Source organism: Impatiens glandulifera, chromosome 8 (assembly GCF_907164915.1).
Source record: "Impatiens glandulifera chromosome 8, dImpGla2.1, whole genome shotgun sequence".
In the NCBI taxonomy this organism is placed as follows: Eukaryota; Viridiplantae; Streptophyta; class Magnoliopsida; order Ericales; family Balsaminaceae; genus Impatiens; species Impatiens glandulifera.
This window is the reverse complement of record NC_061869.1, coordinates 8,569,955-8,586,158: the sequence shown is the minus strand read 5'-3', so window position 1 is coordinate 8,586,158 and position 16,204 is coordinate 8,569,955. Positions and strand designations below refer to the sequence as shown.

General features: G+C 24.6%; 1 protein-coding gene across 1 annotated transcript; it reads left to right on the top strand.

The window, feature by feature from the left end:
* The first annotated feature begins 9,065 nt into the window (after positions 1-9,065).
* LOC124912632 lies at positions 9,066-9,601 on the top strand. The gene has a single exon (XM_047453275.1). The coding sequence runs from the start codon at positions 9,118-9,120 to the stop codon at positions 9,574-9,576; it is 459 nt and encodes a 152-aa protein (XP_047309231.1). The 5' UTR covers positions 9,066-9,117; the 3' UTR covers positions 9,577-9,601.
* Positions 9,602-16,204: the final 6,603 nt, after the last annotated feature.

The following is a 16,204-nucleotide window of genomic DNA, read 5'->3' as shown; positions in this document are numbered from 1 at the left end:
TATTTATTCACCGCATAATAAAATTAATAAATTAAAGGGCCACCAATTAATTATGCATCATTACAAATTTACAACCCCAAATTGAATGTGGATATATTTTGAGAATTAATCACAGTATATATAATTTATCAATTATATATTTATTTTCTTTCATTAACATAAGTGCTGTACTATATCTGTAAATCAGTGCAGAAATAAATATGATATTTAATTTTAATTGTACCACAAAAAAAAATATTTGTTTTTAAGTTGAAATCATTTATCTATATTATCAGTGGTACCAGAAAAATAAAAATAATAAAAATATAAATTTTCTCCTGAGTTCACGACAAGTAGTTCTATGATCTTTATGAACTGACAAGACATACCCACCGCCCTTCTTCCTGTCATTTATTTATCGTTTCAAGAAAACTCTAATTTATTTAATAATAATGTACCTGTATAATTAAATTTAAATTTGAATTTAGTATACAAGCAAATATTTATATTCAAAAGTCAATAGTAATCTTTTTCCTTCATTTGAAACGTCCTTTTTTTAGGTTTGGTGTAATATTATGATATAATCATTTTGCGTAATAAGTTTACGTAATAAATTATAATTAAATATATTTTTACGTTTAAAATTTTATTAAATTTACTTCTCATAATTTAAATTTATAATCTCAACATTTTTTTTCATTATTTTTTAATATTTTTTTATTTATTCAGTCTCATTTAATTCATTTATTTTAATTATTTTATTTATTATTTCTTTTCAATTTAATCTATTTTAAATCATTTTACTCATTCTCTCATCTATTCTATATTTATATAAAATTAATATAATAATAATAAATATATTTAAATACATTTTATTTATTATTTATAATATATATATCTTAATATATAAAATAATTAAATAAATTAAATATAAAATATACTATAATTTTTTTAATTTATAATTATAATTTTGAAAATCAAACTAATCTTAATTAATTATCTGAATGAATGTGACCTAAATAAAACAGAACATAATGATAAAAGAGAACGGAGGGGGTCAAAAATTAATTAACAATTGATTTGGTAGAAAGTGTGAAAAGATATATAATAATAAAAAATTACTTTTTTTAACGATGATTTATCTAAATATTTTTAAAAGAAATTGAAAATAAAAATAAAAATGGAGATTGCAAATTTTAAAATATTATTAAATATTTATATGTTGTTTATATCATATTTATATTAAATATATATATAATTATATATTTATAAAAATGAATAGATTCATATCATTTCTTTTAAAATATATTATTTTTTAATTTAAGTTATTTATTCATATTTAAAATTATATATTAATAAAAAAAATTATAAAAATTAATATAATTTATTTTTAAATATATTATTTTTTAATTTAAATTATTTATTACTATTTAAAATTAAATTAATGAATAAATATATAATATAAATATATAATATTCATTATTAAATAATATTATAAATATAAAAAATAAATAAATTTGACGTATAAATTGAATTAAATATACCAAAACTTAAATAAGTTAGATAATATCAAACGTACCTACAAATAAACTAAATAATTTAGCTAAATAATTTAGCGTAATCTGAGACCTTATGTTGAATCGCATTTCTTCTTAATAACAAAGGAAATGAAGTAATTACCTGATCCGAAATTATTTTTTTTATTTTTTCAATAAAGAGTTACTAAAACGAATATTAAGGTTTCTTTCAATTATTTCAATGAGTTTCTCACTTTTTGACCATATATATTGATGGTTAATTATCACTTGACAAAAAAAATTCAAACGTTGATCATGGGTTAAGAACAATTTATACTGTCGCTCAGAATATTTTATATAGATTTTCTCGATACCATTTGATTGAGTTGTTCTACATATATATACTTTATTTTATCCCTCATCGTTACATTTATGGATTTTTAATCATCATGAAAAAATAAAATAACATTCTATCTTATTCTTTAAAATTTTAATTATTACAAATATGTTATATTATTTAATTTTTATTTAATTGTTTTGATTTCATTAATATTATTTTACAATTTGATTTTTTAATAGGTAACTCCGGATTCGAGTTAATAAAAATTTATTTATTTTCAAAAAATAATAATAAAATAAATTAAATAATGGTTGGAATAACTAAAAAATGATGTTGGGAGGATATTATAATTTTATAAAAATTGATTATAATTCAATAAATTTATAAGAAATATATAATTATAGTTCTTAAGAATATTTATTTATCATATTCTGCATTATAGATCCCTATTATAAATAATAATTTTTTTTACATGTTTGACCAAGTTCTTAAATACATATATATGTCACATTATACGAAATCATAACCAGCTGCAATGATTTCAAAATTGAAACTAAGGTATTCGGTTAGTTGTAAAATAACTCATTCAAATATATTTTTATTCCCATCTCATTAATTACATCACTTAATTCATTACTTAAAATATTAAAATACATTCTATTTTAAATTATTATTTATTACTTTATTATTATATATTAATATTTTTAAGTAATTTTATCAAAAATATTTTCACTTTCTTAAAATTATACCCCATCATTATTTATTTTCTACCTCTAAATTATTATATGAAAAACCCGAATCTGAACCAGTTCAGGCTAAGTTAGGAACTTATAATGGGATATATAAACATAAAATTATAATAATTAATTTGGAATTGTAATTTTTCTTTTTGTTTCTGATTAAGATATTTTTTTATGAAGATAGTATGAATTATGAACTGTTATTAATTCCTCAAATTAACATTTTTAATTAATTAAAATCAAACATGAGATTTATTACTGTAGTTATAAATATGAAATGTGAAATTAAAGATTAAAAATCATGCATATACATTTTAATTTCATTTTGAATTGTAATTACAGTTCAAAATAACTTGAGTAATAAAACAAATAACCAAAATATAATTGAAATTCCATTTCAATTTCAAAGATATTCTTGCAATTGATCAACTTTGTTATTATGGATGTCTTTCATAAAATTGAAAATTAAGTATTTAATTTGATAATTATTTGAAAAATCAAAACTATCAGAATTTTAAATATATATGTATATATATATATATGCAAGTTAATTTGAGAGAAGGTGAAATTAATATCTTACAAATATTTAAAAACTTTTATTTATCTATAGTTGTATAGTGACTACTTTAATTAATTTGTAATAGTTAAAATTATTAATTTTTGTTTGATGAATAACTTGTATTTTAGAAAATAAACACTTTACTCGCGTGTTTAAAAATTAATTAAAAAAAGTACATATGTTTAACTTATGTTAAATTTTCGGCGATTGTGCTAACTTGGCAATATGGCGCAGCAAAATTGAGTCTGGTCTATTGATTACTGAAGAGAATCGAGGAATAAAAAATTATTGGATATCGAAAAAAATATTGCAGTTTTGGAGATGGAGAAAAAGAATATGGTTGAAGATGAAGATCAAACTGAAAAAAGAAAGATGTCAAGAGGGCTAAGCGATGTGAAATTCACTTTATTTTATTCGGTGACCATGAAAAAAATTAGATTATCAAAGACAATGAGTGGTCTAATCATAATCTTTTCGCCATCTTTTCACCGAATATGAAAAAGAAATATAAGATGATGTTGTCAGTATCTGACTCCATTTATCGGTCATGTTTTTAGATTTTAGAGAAGAATACATTGTCCAGTAAATAAATAGATAAGAAACTAATTTATTATGAATTTAGGGAAAAACTACTCATAACAAACTAAATTTAATGAAATAAATAACATATTACTAGCTTTTTTTTAAGCATAAAAAACATAACCCAATGGTTTGAGATGAAAACTTAAATGTATTATTAGTTTTGGTTCATAATCTTGTTCAAAAATTAGTTTTTATCAAATATTTTAATATTATTTACAGAACTTTTAACCAGCGAAAGTAAGCCATTAAAGATTATACACAATGTCATTATCATGACGATGTCGGAGATTAGATTTAGAACATTTATAAATTCATATAAAGATCTTGTTACTCTTCTTAAAGATTTTCGAGTTAATTTATTTATTCTAATATATTTAATTTTTTTTTTCATGTTATGCTTTTATTATCGTGTTTAAATAATTTTTTATTAAATTAATCATACTTTATACATTGTGACTTTTACTTCCATTAAAATATTTTAGTTTGATAATCTCTTAAAAATCCTTTTTAACCTTTAAACTACCTTTTGCATGAACAAAATATTAATTTTTTAGTTTTTTTAATCAATGAATAACTATATAAATAAATTTGGATTTTTAAAAATATCAAAACAATTAAATAATAAACTGTGATAAATCAAATGAACTTCTTCCACTCTAATCAATCGGATAAGGTGACAGAGACTCAAAAAGGAGTAGGATAATCCTATCACTGTCGGCCATTATTTTATCACAATATTGAATTTGTACACGTAACCTAATATCAATAGTATATATATCTTTATATATATAATTTGTGACCCGATTTGATAATATTTTTTGTTAAAAATTAATCAACTTATGAAAAAATAATAAATTAATGAGTCACTCATTTTGGTATGATATTTTATATTTTCTGAACTGTTTAAAAAGTAAGAAAAAATAATAAGAAGTGTTTCACGAAGGTCGATCTCTCTAGATGTAAATGAAGATTATGTCATTGATGAACAATTTACCAAAAAGAAGCAAAGGATCAAGCTAAATTGTGGATAATTCAAAGGTATTATTGAAAATTTTCAGATATAATTACATATTTATTTGTTTGTTAATAATAAATTTAATTAATAATATATATATATATATATATATATATATATATATATAATATTATCACAACAATACAATAAATTGTGATAATATCCATATTATATTATATTATATTGTATTAGTTTTCTTATAAGCCTAATTTAATGTCTATATAAAAGACATATCATATATATTGAGATCATTTAATACAATCTCCTTCTATATTCTTAAATGGTATCAGAGCTAAAAAAATATTGTCTTTTAGCATAAAATATAGTCTTCCACTTTAAATAAAACTCTATTACCTCTCTCCATTTCTTTTTCTTCCTCCTCCTCTTTGCTATAATCATTTGCGTTGTCCACTAACTCATCTTCTTCTCCGTTCGGTTCATCATTTCAAATGTCTCTTCAAACCCTAACCCCAACGTCATCCGCTTCAGCAAGTGGTGCCCCTGCCTTCGGATATGGAACAACTGGTGTCTCGGCTTTAGCCACTTCCACACCTTCCTTTGGAACAACTGGTGTCTCGACTTCAGCCGCTTCCACACCTTCCTTTGGAGTTGGCGCAATTGGAGCCTCTACTCCTTTCGGGTCTGGATTAACCAACACAGCGACTCCACAACCTCCACTCCTTCATCAGGATTTGCATCAACCGTCGCTAGGTCTTCGCCATCTCCTCCTTTTGGGATGACAATTAGTGCATCGTCGTCTCCTTTTGGTGTATCTACTTTTAGATCATTTGCAACCTTAGTAGCATTTGAATTTTCATTTGCTGCTACTCTGACTGGGACACCTTCTTCGATCAGCTACTACACTATTGTTGTTTGGGGTTTCTTCGGATTTTTTTTGTAGAGTTTCGATCCAATCTCAGTATACATCACTCACCTGCTTCGATTGCGGGGGTGTAATAAATATAATCAATCTAATATATTGGAGATATAATATAAAGATAATATATCTGTAAGATATAAGATATTATCACAATATGATAAATTGTGATAATATTGATATTATATTATATTAGTTTTAATGTTTATATAAGAGACATATCTTATGTAATTCAAAAATCATTCAATACAATCTTCTTCTATATTCTTACCGTTAATAATAGAATGAATTCGTTGATAAAATAGTTTAAGTCCGGATATAATATATCGTTTGAACAAATTATTATGACAAAAATGTTACCTTAAACTTTTCTTAAAAATCAGTAGACTACATGCATGTCTATTATAAATTTTAAAAAGGAAAAAAGATCACTTAGACGTATGTACTTGTACAACTAGCTCACTTAGACGTATGTACTAATAAAAGGTCATTTAAACATATGTACTATCAAAAATTGGCTCATTTAGCCTCCTTTAGTAACCATGGTTAACTTTTATTTTTAAATTTATATATTTATTAATTAAATATTAATATATTTTCTCTCTTTTCTTTTTATTTATTATTTCATTTATTACTAATAAATGAACTCTCTATCTTTTTTTTCTTTTTTATAATTTTTTATTATTTTTATATGAGTATTTATGATTGATTATTTTAATTTTATTTTATATATATATATAGATGAGCATTCATTGTTAATTATTTTAACTCTATATTTCTTTTTCTTTTATATATATATATATTTTTTTATATTTACATTAATTATTAATTATTTTAAATTTGTTTATTCCAATAATTGAATATAACAATGAAAATTCTTTCAACAATAAAAATTCTTCAACACAAAAATAAATTAATTAAGAATTAAGAATTGGATAATAATAAAAACTCATTCATCAAACACCAAAAGAGTAATAATCAAATATTAGACAAAACAATTCATTTACTAATATAAGTCGTGAATAAAAATTAAATAAAAATTTATTAATTTCATTTTTATTTATATTAAACTAAATAAGAAAAAACTCTTTTTCATTTTTATTATATTAAATTAAATAAGAAAAAAACCCTTCAAAAAAAATATTACAGTAAAACATAAAATTCATAAATAAGTTGTTAAATTTTTTTTAAAAAAATGAGAATTTAAGAAATATGAGAAATAAAAACTAATAAAAAAAGATGAAATATAAAATAAAAATTAATATTAAAATAATAAAAAATTTAAGAATAAAATAAATTATCTACTTTAATTAATGAAAAAGAAAGAGAGAGAAAATATATTAATATTTAATTAATAAATATATAAATTTAACAATAAAAGTTAACCATGGTTACTAAAAGAGGCTAAATGAGCCAATTTTTGATAGTACATATGTTTAAATGACATTTTATTAGTACATACGTCTAAATGAGCTAGTTGTACAAGTACATACGTCTAAGTGAGCTTTTTTTCCTTTTAAAAAATTATATACACTAAAATTTAGTAAATAATTTTTTTTTCTTGAATTCAGCTATTTAATTATAATCTCTACATAGATCCGTTCCTATAAACATACCTAAGAGATTGTGAAAATTAATGACAAGTTTAATGCTGACAAGTACAATCTCTTCCTATAAACATACCTAAAAGGTTGTGAAAATTAATGTCGAGTTTAATGTTGACAAGTACAATCCTTAGTTAGGTCATTACACATAATTAAGTTTAGTACAATCCCTACCTAAATCATTCTTGAGCAATACATGCATGAGACCATAAGACAAGTTTGACGATGACTCACTACTAGATTTTGGTCGAGACAAAGACATATACCCAATATGTAGAGGAAAATCTAGATCCTAACACGATCCCATAAGAGGATGAGGAACATATATGCCAAATATGAGAGGGATTTGTAAGCGAGTCATCGTCAATCCAATGGTGGAGGTTAAGCCCACCCTGAAAAATATAAAATTTATTGTATGACTTTGACATGATTTTGATATCTATCGTGAAAAAATGTAAAATTTACGTTCATCTATCCGTTTTGTTCATAATTTTTTTCATTATTTTCTCAAGTTCATTCCAATTTTTTTAAACACACCCGAATAATAATTTATGTCTCGAATGTCAAATCTTGGACCGACTTGTATGACTTGTTCAAGAGGTCTTCAATTGTTTAGTAGAACTCACTATTAAGTTATTAGGCATATTGGACCTTTTCCTTTTAGACGAAGATCTAACTTTGTTTCTGTCATCTTAAAAAATAATTAGTAAGTCTGAAAGTTTATGCACATTCTTCATCTCATTATAAAACTTTGTTTTAAATTGTGAAAAATCGGTCAATAAACCACGAAAATCACCAACATTTAAGTTATTTTCTGATGGACTATTTAGTTAAAGAAAAATTACTAAAATGAACGTATTTGTTCGATACTTATCCTTCCATAATGATATTATTACAACGATTTCTCATATTCGTTACGAAAACTAGTGAAGTTGGACGATAAGTTAATCGTTTTTCTTGAAATAAGCTTGATAAACTATTGAGTAACATGTTTGTATTTATTTTCTTATTTTCATGCTATATCAAAATTTTATTTTATTTTCTATGTTAAGTTTCCTTTTACTTAAAAGGTTTTTTATAAGTTTTTAATATTCATAAACTATTTATAAAATGAATGATAACTTATTTTAAATTTTTGATTGAAAGTTTTATTGTAATTTTTGTCTGTTACAATAAAAAAAAAAAAGTATTGTTTTGTCAGAAAAAAATTTATAACATAAACAAATACTTATTATTCATATAATATAACATGCCTAACAAGTAGTGATATATTTATCCATTCATATAATATCATTTTTTAATTTTTTTTAATAATAGTGATAAAGAAGAAGTAAATTGAGTGATTGAAAAACATAGAGGAAATGATAAAAAAAATACTAGAAAAATAAAAATAAAAAAAAGTGTGAGAAAGAGTAATTTTTGCACACATCATTCATCCTAGTTATCTTTATAAATTTTCTTTCTGTGTAATCTCTTTTATAATTATAATTTTTTTTTTCAATTGTATTATCATTTCTAAATTTTTTATATTAAATTCGAACACTCTTAATTTTAATGTTTTTCTGGATATTGTTGGATTGGATTTATTTTAAAAATTAATTATTAATTAATTAAATATTATTTTATTATATCTTATCAATTCAAATCATTTTATTTATTAATCAAAGTATTAAAATATTTATCATTTAAAAAAATAAATTATTTTAACATTATATATTTATTCTAAATATATTATAATAAATCCAAACCGAGCCTTATTTCTTCACTTGTGACTCATTATGTCCTCATTCTTTTCTCTCTCCCTCTGTATGTGTGCCATTTAATAACTATTTAATCTCTCTCTCTTTGTGTATTGCAAAGAAACAAGCTAAAGAGAAAGAACCAGACCATCAAGATATACTAAAATGGCAGATGGAGATCTTGAAGAAGATGAAGTTTGGTCAGTGAAATTATCCTCATCCGAGGATTCAACAAAAAAGTTAATGATGAAGAGGAGGAGATCATTGAACAATAATAACCGAGTCCCAGTTGATCAAAAGACATCGAGTAGTACTATAGTGGACAATATGGTTAAACATTCATCAGCATCCATGAGCAGAATTTGCAGAAAACCATCAAAAAGGGTTGACATTATAAATGGTAATTTTACTCATCATCAAGAAGATTATGATTATGATTATGATGAAGAAGGTGAAGAAGAAGAGATGGTCCTCCCACCTCATGAGTTCTTGGCAAGAAAGCTAGAGAGGAGTCAGATTTCATCTTTTTCCATGTGTGAAGGTGTTGGAAGAACACTTAAAGGAAGGGATCTTAGCAAACTCAGGAATTCCATTCTCATTCAAACTGGTTTTCTTGAGAAATAAATTCCATACTTATCTCTTAATTGCTTTCTTCTTGAAATGGTTTTCTGCCATAGATCTATCTAGACCAGCTTGGTTTTCTTTTTTTATTTTGTTTCTTCCTAAATTAATATAACTAATAAGTACTTTTGGCGGCATATATAATATCACATAATTTGTTTAGTTATATTTATTGTTGTTTTTATATATATATATTATTTATGTGGACTTTAAAGGATAGTAAGAGATATATATTATTTATGTGGTTATCTGTTGAACTTTAAAGATTGTAAGAGATATATATTATTTATAGTGGTTATCTGTTACTTTGAAGATAGTAAGAGGTTGTATGAGATAAGTTTTAAATAGTTGGTAGAGTATGTTGGAAAATTGGATAGATCCAAGAAAACAGAAGTATGTTGAATATTCAACACTAATCAATCCATGGTTGCATAACTCTATATATAGCTAGAACAATCTCACAAAATGCAAATATTAATTTGTTAAGAATAATTTGTATTGAAGCTAGATCGTCTTTTGCTGCAATCGAAATATTTAGAATTCCCTAACTTATTTGTATTTTCCCCTTATTTTCATGTTTCTATAAAAAAAAAAAATTATATTTTGTATTTTATTGTGTTTTATAATATTACAAATGAACCATTTAAAAATATATATTATTTCTACAATATGAAGTAACAAATTAATTAAACACCCCAAACACCATATTTGGTATTTTTGATCAATTCTCTTTACATTTGTATAATTTCACTTCATTATATAATAATATTATAAAAATAAGAGCCAACATAACCAACAAAACTAAAAATTAAATCCCCTCCCCTACTAGAGCTTGTGTTTTTTATTAAATTTTTTTTGGGGAAATAAATTATTTAATAAAAATAATAAATTATAATAGTGAATAAAAAGTGATTTTTTTCGCATGCTAATGACTGAGGTGAGTTCAATTTTTTTTTATCTCTTTATTAGACGATGGCAAAAGTGAATCCTAAGAAATCAAAATTTTTATTTTAAAAAATGCATTGTAACATTTTAAAATATGAATGAAAGTCATAATTATGGGTCACGTGAGTTCTTATCTTTAATCAAATTCCTTTTTTACATTATCATTTCAATTAAAATGTATAAAGAAAATATTAAAATTTAATTAAGAAGTTTGATAATAATCTTGTCTTTAAATTATAAAAGGATATTATAAAGAAATTAAATAAACTAGAATATCAATTCTCTTACATTTGTATAATTTCACTTCATTATATAATAATATTTTAAAAATAAGATCCAACATGACCAACAAAACTAAAAATAAATCCCCTATTAGAGCCTAACAAAACTAAAAACAAATCCCCTATTAGAGCCTGTGTTATTTTTTCACGAGAAATGATAGAATAAGCGACGCTGGAGCACCGACTCTCCACCTGATACCCATGTGGATAAAATATGTCAGGGTGGAAACAAAAAATTAAAATGAATAAAAATAAAGCGCTCACTCTTCTTCAGTTTTGATCAAATCATAGTCAAACTATAATCAAATCATAGTCTCCTATCCAAAAGAGTTCAAAAGTCCGAGCTTTAGATTTCTCTTTCAATGAGAAACCTAAATCGAAGCAGGCGACGACTTAGAAGATGACTACTGCGAAGAAGACCGCCGAGAAGAAGACCGCCATGAAGACCACTGCGAAGAAGACGACTACCGCGAACAAGACAACCACCGCATTATAATGTATAAACTGTAATGTTCTTTTAAGGTGAAGTGTAATGTTTAAACTTTAATGTTATTTTTAAAACTGAAGTGTAATGTCTAATAAACTGATGTAAAATATGTTCAGAACATATCCATGTTAGAGACGAAATGGACCAAAACATGTCCATTTTGGGGACGAAGTGGTCCAAAACAAGTCCATATTGTGGACAAAATGATCCAGATAATGTACATGTTGGGAACGAAATGGTCACGAACATGGACATGTTAGAGACCAATTGGTCCAGAACATGACCATGTTGGGGACAAAATACTCTAGAACATGATCATGTTTGGGACAAAATGGTCTCGATTATGGCCAAAATGTAACATTTCTGAAAATGTCTAGAACCTATATAACTGCAAATTTAATGTTGGTGCAATTTCTAAACCTATATAACTGAAAATGTTACAAATTAATTTAAAATTTGGAAATTAGCTTAAGATAACTTTGGCCAGATTTATAAATCTATATAATTTTGGCCAGATTTACACATTTATAAAACTTTATCCATATTTGAAAATCTATATACCTTTGACTAAATTTACAAATTATTTTAATATTTCCCATTATAACTCAGTTTGGTTATTATCATTAACATGTAATTACAATAACAAATACCTAACATAGCACAATATCAATAGTAAGTATATTCTAATATTTATGTTTTTGTTTCTAAATATGTGTGACTAAGGATTTTGTAAATGGATAAAGATCCACAAACCAGAAATAGAAATATATTTTTTTCAAACTATAAATCAAGTTCCCGAACATGGACATGTTCGGGATAACCCTAATTACATGAAGATCATGTTTGAGAACTTACCTTCTATTAGTGTTGGACTTGAATGTAGTTGAAGGAAATTGATTCTCCTGAAAAGTAAAAATAAATTATGTTACTCAAATCATTATTTTTATGATTAATATATTGTTGTTCGACATTGAAGGTTTATCATTTTCAAACTTGCTAAAGAAGATACGCAGAATAAGGAAGAAATCTGGGAAGTCTGAAGTCGCGGAAGAAAGGGATATGCTGAAATCGCCGAAGTCGCTGAAGAGAGGGAAACGCTGAAATCGCCGAAGTCGTCGAAGAGAGGAAAACGTCGAAATCGAAAGTGAAGATAATGAAGAAGAAATTGAAGAGACGAGGAAGAACTTTAGGAAGTCCGAAATCGCCGAAGAGAGGAGAATAAACGTCGAAATCGAAAGTGAAAATAATGAAGAAGAGACTTAAAGGGAAAGAAACTGAAGACACGAGGGTGGGAAAATTAAAAATAGAATACGGATTAAAAAAATTAAAAACAAATTATTATTAATTTATTTTTTTAATTCCATCGTGACTTTTTTTTCCACTGCTGCTAGGTGGGGTCGCTGCCCCATGCAGCGTCGCTATTCCTATTTTTTTTTTATTTTTTTTTTCCGAAAAAAAAATGTTTATTTAATAAGAAATAAATTATTTGAGTTTTTAATTAATTAATTTAATATAATATTTTTTATTTTATTTTTATAAAAATAAAGTAAGAGTATAGTTAATTAAAAGTTTTTTTTTTTAAATGCTAATGTGTGAATTCAAAATTTTCGAACTCCTTATGTGATCACAAAAGTTGTTCATTAAAGTTCAAAATTTTATCATGGTCACTTCCTACCTTCAACCAAATTTATTTCTTTTACATTACCACTTAAATTAAAATATATGAAGAAAATATTAAAGTTTAGAATTAAGATGTACAAATACCTCTTAGTGAGAAGCCCTAGTTCCTTAATTAATTAAGGTTTAGGTAATTATATGCATTATTTTATATTCTTCCATTAAATGGTTATAAGTTTGAAACATATGAAGTTGGAGAGACTTGGATCTATGCAAATTTAACTTTTATAGTTTTTTTTCTTAAAACAATAAAAATAATTTAAATTAGTTGGTTAGTTGTTTATTTTTTTTATAAGATTAACGTTTAGGGATTCAAATCTTTATATATATATATATATATATATATATTGTGAACATTACGTACGTATGAGCATATGTTGCATCACCCTTTTTTATTTTTATAATGTTTCACTCTTGTGATAATCATCCAATTTTAATTTTTTTTAATTATATATTTTTCAAGGTTTTGTTTTGATATATTCATAGGATTGAAGATGAGTGGTCATTCATATAGTGAAACATTGGGTCTTATATTTGTTTGGGTTATATGTGTTTAATACTTTAATCTATCCAATTATATTCATATTATTTCTATTATTATTATTATAAAGCTGATTATATTATGTTTTTTAAGCATTTAACATGTAACTAAGGTTGATTTTTTTTTTTTAAATAGGAAAGGGAAATTGAAAACAATGTGTGATCTTATATAAAATAACCATTTTGAAAAGAAAAAAAAAATTAAATTGACTCTCATGTCACAATCTTATTGACTTCTATATTTAATTGTAATTTTTTTTTATAATGATAGAGAGCGATAATTTAGTGTCATGAATATGTGCTAACACATGATTGTACTTGAAAAATAAAATTTATCTCTTCTATTAGATTTAAGTTCAATCACGTGTTGACACATCATTCTCGATATCATTCATGACATTAAATTCTCGTTCTCTATCATTACTATTTGTTTTTTTTAGATAACTTCTAACAAATTTGTTTTTAATATTTTTTTTATTAATTTCATATTGATTGATATAATCTTTACATTACTATGGAATATGGAATATTGATTTTTTTTATAAATTAAATGTAGAAAATTAAGGTCATATATAATTTAAATCAATTTTTTTTGCTAGAAGAAATCTGAAAATCTGTTTTTGTAAATATATTTAATATTTAAAAAACTTCATTCTTTCACACAAGATAAAAGTTTTAACATATAATTCTGAATTCTTCTCTCTTTTTTTTCAAATTTAATTTTAAAGCAAATTGACCTTTATATATAGTCACATGTATGTTCCTACACAATGAAGACTCTATGTGGACAATTTTTTTTTAAACGATATACTTTATAAACTCATCATTATCATTTTTGGATAGTGTAAGAAACAAAGCTAATTCATAATGAATTTGGAAGAGTATTATGTGGAGCCATAATCTCTCTTTTATCATCATAATATGAGATGACAAATTCTATCGGGTAAGACAACCAAGATTTGAGAACATAAATGGATTCCACCAGGTACCAAGCTAAACAACACATGTAATTTTTCTCAAACTCATGTTAACGAACTATTACTAGATGATGAAAAAATTGGAATATTGAATTCTTGCACAAATTTTTAATAATGATATAATATCAGAAATCTTGTCAATCACTTTAGCAAGTGGAGAGGAAGATGATATTAAAGTTTGACATTGGTCTAATGATGAACAATATAACGATAATTTTGGTTATTTGGTTGAAACTCAGATCAACAATCAGAATAATTTGTAAAACGATTTTGATATTTGGGGGAAAATTTGTAACCTTAGGTACTCAATAAAAATAAAAATAAAAAATTATGTGGAGAGTTCTTAATGAAGCAATGACATCAAAAATGAATCTTTAAAAAAATGTGATCACTGAAAAACATTGAAAGGAGAGAGGATGATGAGTTGAAAAAATTTACATGAATATGCTGGGAAATATGGAAGATGGAAAATAATCTTACATTTAGAAATCAAAATATGAACGATAACTGGATTATTATAACTGCCGCAGAATTCCGAACATATGGTCAGGCTAACTTGAAAGAAAATTCACAAAAAGGAAGTGAGTTCGACGAAACACGAACAGATTCACCTAAATCAAAACATTGCACATGTGGATGTGGCCATCAATAAGAGTATAAAAAAAATTATGTTGCAATGATAGTGTGCATGCCAAGTGAAGAAATTATTACAAGAGGGACAAAATCTTTTGTGAGTGTTGATGTCACAATTGTTGAAATGGAGGCATTAAAACTAACAACAAAAATGACGGAAGAACTACATCTCAATGATGTTATCATATTCCCTGACTGTCAATTGACTATTCAAAATTTCAAAACGTCAAAATTGAACACATACAGAAAGGTGAGACTGATAAAAATATACATTCTTAAATGTCTAAAAATCAACAAGGGTTTGAAAATAGTTTGGACTAAGGGAGAATTCAACTATGCCGCACATTGGATTGCAATGAAATGCAAAGAAATCGATTCACTAATGTACTTCTCACTTCTACACAATCGAATTGAATCAAGATAACTTGACGGATAAAATGGAGTGAAAATGAAAGAATTTGGGAAACGTATATGCAACTAAAGTATTTAGGAGTCTTATTGAGTTCATTTCTTTCTTATTTACATGATTTATTCTTCTTAGGTTTGTTTGTTTTAAGAATTTTAATATTTTTTTTTTGTTGGTCTTCCCACCAACGGTAAACTATTATTGTATTTTCTTACTTACAATTATGGGTGTAAACGAGCCGAGCCGAGCTCGAACTAGCCCTGACTCGAGTTCGGCTCGACTCGTTTTTTATTGGCTCGGCTCGATAGGCTCGATAAGCTCGAAACTCGAAACTCGAATTTAAATATATTTATATATAAATATCTTATATTAAAAATGGGTTATATATGTCAACAACTACTATATAGATTTAGTGCTTAAAAAGAGCAATAACTGAACAAGATTTAGGGTTTTACCAGAGCGAGATTTAGGGCTTCAAAACGAGATGTAAGTTTATTGAAAAAGTATCAATGAGCAGTCTCTTGAGTCTTCTTGCAAAATAGTTTTGAAAATAAAATACTTTATAGTAAAATAAAAATACATTTATATCTTATAAAATGTATATAAATATTGAGATTGCTTATATTAAATAATATTATAATATAATTATATTTTTTATATTTGATTTTTAAAAAATTATATTTTC